This window comes from Protopterus annectens, chromosome 8.part0 (genome assembly GCF_019279795.1).
Source record: "Protopterus annectens isolate FY-2018-M chromosome 8.part0, PAN1.0, whole genome shotgun sequence".
In the NCBI taxonomy this organism is placed as follows: Eukaryota; Metazoa; Chordata; order Ceratodontiformes; family Protopteridae; genus Protopterus; species Protopterus annectens.
Window position 1 is genome coordinate 48,680,623 of NC_056741.1, and position 12,638 is coordinate 48,693,260.

Here is a 12,638-nt window from a genome sequence, read left to right on the forward strand (position 1 = left end):
ATAAACACACATCTGTCTACATTCAGATTCAGCATCACATCTGCATAAAGTCTGTTGTGACATAAGTAGATGTTCTGACCCACAATATGTTTTGCCTTTTTCCAGGGTCTAAGTGTGGTCGAGCAGGAGAGTATCGACAATCTGATGATTGAGCTGGATGGAACAGAAAACAAATGTGAGACTTTTTTTCTGTATATATCTTCACCTGGATCTTGCCTCCTCATGCAGTGCAATTTCAAAAATTCCTTACATTATATACCTTCTGCTTATCCTTCATCAGAACAGACAACCAAACCCTTACTTCTGAGTTTTTTGTGTTGGAAATAAGGTGTTTGTTCTACAAGATTGAACAGCTACACTTGTGAAACCCATGTCTCTTTCAGTGTGAAACTTGAGACTTGCATTAGTACTTGAGTTCCAGCAAAATGCTGGATTACACTGTAGGCTGGGAGCCTGGGACCCAAACCTCTCAACTAGCTTCATTTACTTAACTTCAGCTCTTGGATAATATAAAGGTCTGCCCTAGTACAACAGTTCACAGTTAAATGACATCTGTTGTAGTTTGTGAATATCATGACATCTGTTTAATTTCATCCTCCCAGTGCTGAAGGTAATGTCAACTAGCCGTTTTCTAACAATCTCCCTCAAAGTACCATTGCTGAAACATGTTTGAGATTTTTGTACAATCCTTTTAAGTATCTGTTACATGAAGTGGGGAAACAGTCTGTCATTTAAATGGAATATATATGTAGTTAGACAAAAAGATAGGCAGACAGACAGCCAGCATTGTTTGTTGAACATTACTGTTGATGTTTAGTAGAGTTTTTGATAGGCATAGCATAGCAGAAGTGATACTAGTAGGTTCTGCCATGGAGATGAAGACCAAGTGCTCAAGGTTGCTGTCTTCCTCACATTAACAGCACTTTTTCCTGTGCTGTTAAGCCATCAGAATGGGTGAGCTCCTTAGGTAAAGGTGGTGTCGTTTTGTCTACAATCTGAATGAGGTTCATGTGGCAAACTAACCAGGAAGGTAGGCTTTAGTGGCTTTTGGCCAAATGTCCAATCAAAGGGGGGTGAGTGGAGTTATTCACCAAAGAAACATCCTTTAGTGGCAGCCAGAATGCTAGCTGTGAGAAGACATTCCACAGCCACCTGAATACCATACAAATTTAGATGGCAGTGAGGGGGCAGAGACATTGATCATACCACTCAAGCTCTTACAGCAAGAAATCTGGACAAAGCCATAAATAAAAGTGGGACAAAGGCCCAAGAATAGGGACAATGTTTAAATATTGCTCTTACAAGCTTAGAAAGTTGACAGCTTAACAGGTTTTGCATTAGCTTGAATTTTCTGAAGGGTCTAATCAATGAAACACAATTGTCTGTCATTATTTTATAACTTCAGTCTTTAATGATTTGCTACTAATTTGCCAGAAAACCACAATTTTATGAAAAACAAACTAAAAATATGAGGCAAAAATCTGGACATTCTGCGAAAATCTGTACAGTTGAGTGGTATGACACTGATGGGGATGATAACTGCATATACAAGTGCAGAGGCCCTACTGCAGATTGCACTTGCATGTAGTGCTCATTCGACAAACAGGCACCACCTAGGATGGTAGGATAATGAATGAAAAATGTCCACCCACCTGTTATTCGTATCTCACCTCCCACCACTCAGCTGACATGTTTGTTCATCAAGAGGTTAATTCTCCAACCCGCCCCCCCCCCCCACACACACACACACATGGGCGGACATGCACACACACACACACACACACACACACACACACACACACACACACACATAAGGAGACATGACTCTTTTGCACTTCGTTCCTGACCAAGTCTGAACAGTATGGCAGCTTAACTTGCCAAATTAATGCTGCTGTTGCTGTCAAACGGTGCATGACAAGTGCCTTTTGAAACTGGAAGCATCGTGCATAGTAGGTAACAGTATTACAAACAATTAAATAAACCAGACCCAGCCAATCAAGAGAGTATGAATAATCTAATAAAAAGGTCAAAACACTAACGGTCCCAAAAGACTGAAGCATCATAACCTTATACCTGCCATAACAAGTACAAAAATCTATTTTGTCTTTTTCTAACACTGTGAGATAGTTACATGGTCATATGTTGGTATACTGATTATTTCACCTCTGCATTAAAACTGATCATTAGCTAAAATATATGAAATATAATTGTTTTTTCCTTCTCTCTCTCTCTTTCTTTTACTCTCTTTCTGCAGCTAAATTTGGAGCAAATGCCATCCTGGGTGTATCACTCGCTGTGTGTAAAGCAGGTGCTGCAGAGAAAGGAGTACCCCTCTACCGCCACATTGCTGACCTTGCTGGAAACTCGGACCTCATTCTTCCAGTTCCTGTAAGAACTTGTACCATTAACTTGATGCAAAACAGTGTTGAGAAGGGGGCCAGTGCTAAAATGGAAAGACATTGATTCTAGGATGCCAAGTACATTTAATTGGTCAGTGTTCATCACTACAGACAGCTCTAAATAATGTTATACTATAGGAGAGAACAGTTAGATGAAGGGAAGACACAAACTTAGCAATTCCTGAGGTAGTGCAGGCAACACAACGGTCAGGTGATTCATAGTACATCATTAATGACAAGGAGAGTAGACACTGTACTCTGTTCTGTCATCAGCTCATCGATAAGGCTGTTAGGCCAAGATGTCTCTACTATAAAGAGAGTGAAATCAATTATTAGCCCATCACAGTGTGTACACATTTTATAATGTAATGCTAATACTGGTGTCTAGATGACAGCAAATCGAATATTACCATACACCTTACTAATTCCAAATTCCTGGGTTAGTAATACTGATTAACTCTGATCTGTGTTTATTCAAAACAAATATATATATATATATATATGTGTGTGTGTGTGTGTGTCCGTGTTCCGTTAATAGTAGTATATATTTTTCATAGGCAGAGCAGAATACAAAAAAAGATAACAGGTGAAGATGACAGAATTTACACAGCCTAACAGCTAAATCATGAGATGTATATGAAAATGTTAAAAATAACCAAACTGAGGGCTTGACTGCCAGTCCAGTTCCCTTTTCCTGCAATATTCATAATATTCCTGCCTCCTGTGTCTCTAATTCTCCACCTGTGAATTGTAAGCAGCAGCATAGTGCCTGTGTTGTATGAACACATGGGGTTGTGGCCCTGTCAGTATTTGTGTATAGTGGTACAGTCCCACCAGCAATTAAAATATCCACAAAAAGTGGCATTCACTCCCCATTTACTCTTGCGTACGAAAGTCATTTTCTATTTTACTATGAGTTAACTGAATGCATTACTGCTATACCTTGCTTGGGTAGTTCACACAATTCCTGTGTGTAAGGAAAAGCTTTTGTTTTACAAGTTCCTGTCTTCCTGCAGAGTAATGACAAGAGAAGGAAGGGTATATGTGCTGTGTACTTCTAATACTTACCTTCAGATACATGCTGTGTACCACTAATACTTACCTTCAGATACATGATGTGTACCGCTAATACTTACCTTCAGATACCTGCTGTGTACTGCTAATATTTACCTTCAGGTACCTGCTGTGTACCACTAGTAGTTACCTTCAGATACATGTTGTGTACCATTGATACTTACCTACAGATACGTGCTGTGTACTGCTAATAATTACCTCCAGATACTTGCTGTGTACTGCTAATACTTACCTTCAGATACCTGCTGTGTACTGCTAATACTTACGTTCAGATACATGCTGTGTACTGCTAATACTCACCTTCAGATACCTGCTATATACTTCTAATACTTACCTTCAGATACATGCTGTGTACCACTAATACTTACCTTCAGATACATGCTGTGTACTGCTAATACTTACCTTCAGATACCTGCTGTGTACCGCTAATACTTGCCTTCAGATACCTGCCATGTACCGCTAATACTTACCTTCAGTTACCTGCTGTGTACTGCTAATACTTACCTTCAGGTACCTGCTGTGTACTGCTAATACTTACCTTCAGATACCTGCTGTGTATTGCTAATACTTACGTTCAGATACATGCTGTGTACTGCTAATACTTACCTTCAGATACCTGCTGTGTACTGCTAATACATACCTTCAGATACATGCTGTGTACCGCCAATACTTACCTTCAGATACCTGCTGTGTACTGTTAATACTTACCTTCGGTTTGTCATTGTCCATTATGTGAGTCTGAAGATCCTTGATATGTCTAAGCCTACAGTTAGTACTGCTAGTTTAACTCCCATGAACCATCAGCTTACCTCTAGTCATAAAGTGCTCCAAAGAGTGATGGAGTAATAGATAAGTCTTTATTGTGCTTTTTGCTGCATCCTTTCTGTGATCAGTAGGGCTCTGATTACATAACTAAATATATATATCTTGTACACAGTCACACAGGAGATGTTACAAGAAGCAGTTCAATAAAAAATTAGAACCTTAATCTACAGTTATAGGAAGCAGTTCAATAATAAATTAGAACCTTAATCTACAGTTACAGGAAGCAGTTCAATAATAAATTAGAACCTTAATCTACAGTTACAGGAAGCAGCTAATTAACAGGTTGAGACCTTAATCCACAGTTACAGGAAGCAGCTCATTACTAGGTTGGAACTTTAATCCACAGTTACAGGAAGCAGCTCATTAACAGGTTGGAACCTTAATCCACAGTTACAGGAAGCAGCTCATTACTAGGTTGGAACCTTAATCCACAGTTACAGGAAGCAGCTCATTAACAGGTTGGAACCTTAATCCACAATTATAGGAAGCAGCTCTTTAACAGATTGGAACCTTAATCCACAGTTACAGGAAGCAGCTCATTAACGGGTTGGAACCTTAATCCACAGTTACAGGAAGTAGCTCGTCAACAGGTTGGAACCTTAATCCACAGTTACAGGAAGCAGCTCATTAACAGATTGGAACCTTAATCCACAGTTACAGGAAGCAGCTCATTAACGGGTTGGAACCTTAATCCACAGTTACAGGAAGTAGCTCGTCAACAGGTTGGAACCTTAATCCACAGTTAAAGGAAGCAGCTCATTAACATGTTGGAACCTTAATCCACAGTTACAAGAAGCAGTTCATTACTAGATTGGAACCCTAATCCACAGTTACAGGAAGCAGCACATTAACAGGTTGGAACCTTAATCCATTGTTACAGGAAGCAGCTCATTAAAGGATGGAACCTTAATCCACAGTTACAGGAAGCAGTTCATTACTAGGTTGGAACCCTAATCCACAGTTACAGGAAGCAGCACATTAACAAGTTGGAACCTTAATCCATAGTTACAGGAAGCAGCTCATTAGCAGGTTGGAACCTTAATCCACTGTTACAGGAAGCAGCTCATTAGCAGGTTGGAACCTTAATCCACTGTTACAGGAAGCAGCTCATTAACAGGATGGAACCTTAATCCACAGTTACAGGAAGCAGTTCATTACTAGGTTGGAACCCTAATCCACAGTTACAGGAAGCAGCACATTAACAAGTTGGAACCTTAATCCATAGTTACAGGAAGCAGCTCATTAGCAGGTTGGAACCTTAATCCACTGTTACAGGAAGCAGCTCATTAACAGGTTGGAACCTTAATCCACTGTTACAGGAAGCAGCTCATTAACAGGTTGGAACCTTAATCCACAGTTAAAGGAAGCAGCTCATTAACATGTTGGAAGCTTAAGCCACAGTTACAGAAAGCAGATCATTACTAGACTGGAACCCTAATCCACAGTTACAGGAAGCAGCACATTAACAGGTTGGAACCTTAATCCACAGGTACAGGAAGCAGCTCATTAACAGATTGGAACCTTAATCCACAGTTACAAGAAGCAGCTCATTAACAGGTTGGAACCTTAATCCACAGTTACAGGAAGCAGTTCATTACTAGGTTGGAACCCTAATCCACAGTTACAGGAAGCAGCGCATTAACAGGTTGGAACCTTAATCCATAGTTACAGGAAGCAGCTCATTAACAGGTTGGAACCTTAATCCACTGTTACAGGAAGCAGCTCATTAACAGGTTGGAACCTTAATCCACAGTTACAGGAAGCAGTTCATTACTAGATTGGAACCTTAATCCACAGTTACAGGACGGAGCTCATTAACAGGTTGGAACCTTAATCCACAGTTAAAGGAAGCAGCTCATTAACAGGTTGGAACCTTAATCCCCAGTTACAGGACGGAGCTCAGTAACAGGTTGGAACCTTAATCCACAGTTACAGGATGCAGCTCATTAACAGGTTGGAACCTTAATCCACAGGTACAAGAAGCAGCTCATTAACTGGTTGGAAACTTAATCCGCAGTTACAGGAAGCAGCACATTACTAGGTTGGAACCTTAATCCACAGTTACAGGAAGCAGCTCATTAACAGGTTGGAAACTTAATCCACAGTTACAAGAAGCAGCTCGTTAACAGATTGAAACCTTAATCCACAGTTACAGGAAGCAGCTCATTAACAGGTTGGAACCTTAATCCACAGGTACAGGAAGCAGCTCATTAACTGGTTGGAACCTTAATCCGCAGTTACAGGAAGCAGCACATTACTAGGTTGGAACCTTAATCCACAGTTACAGGAAGCAGCTCATTAACAGATTGGAACCTTAATCCACAGTTACAGGAAGCAGCTCATTAACAGGTTGGGACCTTAATCCACAGTTACAGGAAGCAGCTTGTTAACAGGTTGGAACCTTAATCCACAGTTACAAGAAGCAGCTCATTAACAGATTGGAACCTTAATCCACAGTTACAGGAAGCAGCTAATTAACAGGTTGAGACCTTAATCCACAGTTACAGGAAGCAGCTCATTACTAGGTTGGAACTTTAATCCACAGTTACAGGAAGCAGCTCATTAACAGGTTGGAACCTTAATCCACAGTTACAGGAAGCAGCTCGTTAACAGGTTGGAACCTTAATCCACAGTTACAGGAAGCAGCTCATTAACATGTTGGAACATTAATCCCCAGTTACAGGAAGCAGTTCATTACTAGGTTGGAACCTTAATCCACAGTTACAGGAAGCAGCTCATTAACAGGTTGGAACCTTAATCCACAGTTACAGGAAGCAGCTAATTAACAGGTTGGAACCTTAATCCACAGTTACAGGAAGCAGCTCATTAACAGGTTGGAACCTTAATCCACAGTTACAGGAAGCAGCTAATTAACAGGTTGGAACCTTAATCCACAGTTACAGGAAGCAGCTCATTACTAGGTTGGAACTTTAATCCACAGTTACAGGAAGCAGCTCGTTAACAGGTTGGAACTTTAATCCACAGTTACAGGAAGCAGCTCGTTAACAGGTTGGAACCTTAATCCACAGTTACAGGAAGCAGCTAATTAACAGGTTGGAACCTTAATCCACAGTTACAGGAAGCAGCTCATTACTAGTTTGGAACTTTAATCCACAGTTACAGGAAGCAGCTCGTTAACAGGTTGGAACTTTAATCCACAGTTACAGGAAGCAGCTCGTTAACAGGTTGGAACCTTAATCCACAGTTACAGGAAGCAGCTAATTAACAGGTTGGAACCTTAATCCACAGTTACAGGAAGCAGCTCATTACTAGGTTGGAACCTTAATCCACAGTTACAGGAAGCAGCTCATTAACAGGTTGGAACCTTAATCCACAGTTACAGGAAACAGCTCATTAACAGGTTGGAAGCTTAATCCACAGTTACAGGAAGCAGCTAATTAACAGGTTGAGACCTTAATCCACAGTTACAGGAAGCAGCTCATTACTAGGTTGGAACTTTAATCCACAGTTACAGGAAGCAGCTCATTAACAGGTTGGAACCTTAATCCACAGTTACAGGAAGCAGCTCATTAACATGTTGGAACCTTAATCCACAGTTACAGGAAGCAGCTCATTAATAGGTTGGGACCTTAATCCACAGTTACAGGAAGCAGCTCATTAACATGTTGAAACATTAATCCACAGTTACAGGAAGCAGTTCATTAACAGGTTGGAACCTTAATCCACAGTTACAGGAAGCAGCTCATTAACAGGTTGGAACCTTAATCCACAGTTACAGGAAGCAGCTCATTAACAGGTTGGAAGCTTAATCCACAATTATAGGAAGCAGCTCTTTAACAGGTTGGAACCTTAATCCACAGTTACAGGAAGCAGCTCATTAACATGTTGGAACCTTAATCCACAGTTACAGGAAGCAGCTCGTTAACAGGTTGGAACCTTAATCCACAGTTACAGGAAGCAGCTCATTACTAGGTTGGAACTTTAATCCACAGTTACAGGAAGCAGCTCATTAACAGGTTGGAACCTTAATCCACAGTTACAGGAAGCAGCTCGTTAAAAGGTTGGAACCTTAATCCACAGTTACAGGAAGCAGCTCATTAACATGTTGGAACCTTAATCCACAGTTACAGGAAGCAGCTCGTTAACAGGTTGGAACCTTAATCCACAGTTACAGGAAGCAGCTCATTACTAGGTTGGAACTTTAATCCACATTTACAGGAAGCAGCTCATTAACAGGTTGGAACCTTAATCCACAGTTACAGGAAGCAGCTCGTTAACAGGTTGGAACCTTAATCCACAGTTACAGGAAGCAGCTCATTAACATGTTGGAACATTAATCCCCAGTTACAGGAAGCAGTTCATTACTAGGTTGGAACCTTAATCCACAGTTACAGGAAGCAGCTCATTAACAGGTTGGAACCTTAATCCACAGTTACAGGAAGCAGCTAATTAACAGGTTGGAACCTTAATCCACAGTTACAGGAAGCAGCTCATTAACATGTTGGAACATTAATCCCCAGTTACAGGAAGCAGTTCATTACTAGGTTGGAACCTTAATCCACAGTTACAGGAAGCAGCTCGTTAACAGGTTGGAACCTTAATCCACAGTTACAGGAAGCAGCTCGTTAACAGGTTGGAACCTTAATCCACAGTTACAGGAAGCAGCTCATTAACATGTTGGAACATTAATCCCCAGTTACAGGAAGCAGTTCATTACTAGGTTGGAACCTTAATCCACAGTTACAGGAAGCAGCTCATTACTAGGTTGGAACTTTAATCCACAGTTACAGGAAGCAGCTCATTAACAGGTTGGAACCTTAATCCACAGTTACAGGAAGCAGCTCGTTAACAGGTTGGAACCTTAATCCACAGTTACAGGAAGCAGCTCATTAACATGTTGGAACATTCATCCCCAGTTACAGGAAGCAGTTCATTACTAGGTTGGAACCTTAATCCACAGTTACAGGAAGCAGCACATTAACATGTTGGAACCTTAATCCACAGTTACAGGAAGCAGCTCATTAGCAGGTTGGAACCTTAATCCACTGTTACAGGAAGCAGCTCATTAACAGGTTGGAACCTTAATCCACAGTTAAAGGAAGCAGCTCATTAACAGGTTGGAAGCTTAAGCCACAGTTACAGAAAGCAGATCATTACTAGACTGGAACCCTAATCCACAGTTACAGGAAGCAGCACATTAACAGGTTGGAACCTTAATCCACAGTTACAGGAAGCAGCTCATTAACAGATTGGAACCTTAATCCACAGTTACAGGAAGCAGCTCATTAACATGTTGGAACATTAATCCACAGTTACAGGAAGCAGTTCATTAACAGGTTGGAACCTTAATCCACAGTTACAGGAAGCAGTTCATTACTAGGTTGGAACCCTAATCCACAGTTACAAGAAGCAGCTCATTAACAGGTTGGAACCTTAATCCACAGTTACAGGAAGCAGTTCATTACTAGGTTGGAACCCTAATCCACAGTTACAAGAAGCAGCTCATTAACAGGTTGGAACCTTAATCCACAGTTACAGGAAGCAGTTCATTACTAGGTTGGAACCCTAATCCACAGTTACAGGAAGCAGCACATTAACAGGTTGGAACCTTAATCCATAGTTACAGGAAGCAGCTCATTAACAGGTTGGAACCTTAATCCACTGTTACAGGAAGCAGCTCATTAACAGGTTGGAACCTTAATCCACTGTTACAGGAAGCAGCTCATTAACAGGTTGGAACCTTAATCCACTGTTACAGGAAGCAGTTCATTAACAGGTTGGAACCTTAATCCACAGTTACAGGAAGCAGTTCATTACTAGGTTGGAACCCTAATCCACAGTTACAAGAAGCAGCTCATTAACAGGTTGGAACCTTAATCCACAGTTACAGGAAGCAGTTCATTACTAGGTTGGAACCCTAATCCACAGTTACAGGAAGCAGCACATTAACAGGTTGGAACCTTAATCCATAGTTACAGGAAGCAGCTCATTAACAGGTTGGAACCTTAATCCACTGTTACAGGAAGCAGCTCATTAACAGGTTGGAACCTTAATCCACTGTTACAGGAAGCAGCTCATTAACAGGTTGGAACCTTAATCCACTGTTACAGGAAGCAGCTCATTAACAGGTTGGAACCTTAATCCACAGTTACAGGAAGCAGCTAATTAACATGTTGGAACCTTAATCCACAGTTACAGGAAGCAGCACATTAACAAGTTGGAACCTTAATCCACTGTTACAGGAAGCAGCTCATTAACAGGTTGGAACCTTAATCCACAGTTACAGGAAGCAGCTCATTAACATGTTGGAACCTTAATCCACAGTTACAGGAAGCAGCTCATTAACAGTTTGGAACCTTAATCCACAGTTACAGGAAGCAGTTCATTACTAGATTGGAACCTTAATCCACAGTTACAGGACGGAGCTCATTAACAGGTTGGAACCTTAATCCACAGTCACAAGAAGCAGCTCATTACTAGGTTGGAACCTTAATCCCCAGTTACAGGACGGAGCTCATTAACAGGTTGGAACCTTAATCCACAGTTACAGGATGCAGCTCATTAACAGGTTGGAACCTTAATCCACAGGTACAGGAAGCAGCTCATTAACTGGTTGGAAACTTAATCCGCAGTTACAGGAAGCAGCACATTACTAGGTTGGAACCTTAATCCACAGTTACAGGAAGCAGCTCATTAACAGGTTGGAAACTTAATCCACAGTTACAGGAAGCAGCTCGTTAACAGATTGGAACCTTAATCCACAGTTACAGGAAGCAGCTCATTAACAGGTTGGAACCTTAATCCACAGGTACAGGAAGCAGCTCATTAACTGGTTGGAACCTTAATCCACAGTTACAGGAAGCAGCACATTACTAGGTTGGAACCTTAATCCACAGTTACAGGAAGCAGCTCATTAACAGATTGGAACCTTAATCCACAGTTACAGGAAGCAGCTCATTAACAGGTTGGGACCTTAATCCACAGTTACAGGAAGCAGCTTGTTAACAGGTTGGAACCTTAATCCACAGTTACAAGAAGCAGCTCATTAACAGGTTGAGACCTTAATCCACAGTTACAGGAAGCAGCTCATTAACAGGTTGGAACCTTAATCCACAGTTACAGGAAACAGCTCATTAACAGGTTGGAAGCTTAATCCACAGTTACAGGAAGCAGCTAATTAACAGGTTGAGACCTTAATCCACAGTTACAGGAAGCAGCTCATTACTAGGTTGGAACTTTAATCCACAGTTACAGGAAGCAGCTCATTAACAGGTTGGAACCTTAATCCACAGTTACAGGAAGCAGCTCATTAACAGGTTGGAAGCTTAATCCACAATTATAGGAAGCAGCTCTTTAACAGGTTGGAACCTTAATCCACAGTTACAGGAAGCAGCTCATTAACATGTTGGAACCTTAATCCACAGTTACAGGAAGCAGCTCGTTAACAGGTTGGAACCTTAATCCACAGTTACAGGAAGCAGCTCATTACTAGGTTGGAACTTTAATCCACAGTTACAGGAAGCAGCTCATTAACAGGTTGGAACCTTAATCCACAGTTACAGGAAGCAGCTCGTTAACAGGTTGGAACCTTAATCCACAGTTACAGGAAGCAGCTCATTAACATGTTGGAACCTTAATCCACAGTTACAGGAAGCAGCTTGTTAACAGGTTGGAACCTTAATCCACAGTTACAGGAAGCAGCTCATTACTAGGTTGGAACTTTAATCCACAGTTACAGGAAGCAGCTCATTAACAGGTTGGAACCTTAATCCACAGTTACAGGAAGCAGCTCGTTAACAGGTTGGAACCTTAATCCACAGTTACAGGAAGCAGCTCATTAACATGTTGGAACATTAATCCCCAGTTACAGGAAGCAGTTCATTACTAGGTTGGAACCTTAATCCACAGTTACAGGAAGCAGCTCATTAACAGGTTGGAACCTTAATCCACAGTTACAGGAAGCAGCTAATTAACAGGTTGGAACCTTAATCCACAGTTACAGGAAGCAGCTCATTAACATGTTGGAACATTAATCCCCAGTTACAGGAAGCAGTTCATTACTAGGTTGGAACCTTAATCCACAGTTACAGGAAGCAGCTCGTTAACAGGTTGGAACCTTAATCCACAGTTACAGGAAGCAGCTCATTAACAGGTTGGAACTTTAATCCACAGTTACAGGAAGCAGCTCATTAACAGGTTGGAACCTTAATCCACAGTTACAGGAAGCAGCTCGTTAACAGGTTGGAACCTTAATCCACAGTTACAGGAAGCAGCTCATTAACATGTTGGAACATTAATCCCCAGTTACAGAAAGCAGTTCATTACTAGGTTGGAACCTTAATCCACAGTTACAGGAAGCAGCTCATTAACAGGTTGGAA

General features: G+C 41.2%; 1 protein-coding gene across 1 annotated transcript in view; it reads left to right on the plus strand.

Moving 5' to 3' along the window:
* ENO2 (enolase 2) overlaps nucleotides 1-12,638 on the plus strand; it is a 477,844-nt gene that overhangs the window by 254,856 nt on the left and 210,350 nt on the right. The window contains exons 5-6 of the mRNA XM_044079597.1: nucleotides 106-175; nucleotides 2,255-2,388. Coding sequence (XP_043935532.1) covers nucleotides 106-175; nucleotides 2,255-2,388 — 204 coding nt within the window. The remainder of the gene's footprint in view (nucleotides 1-105; nucleotides 176-2,254; nucleotides 2,389-12,638) is intronic.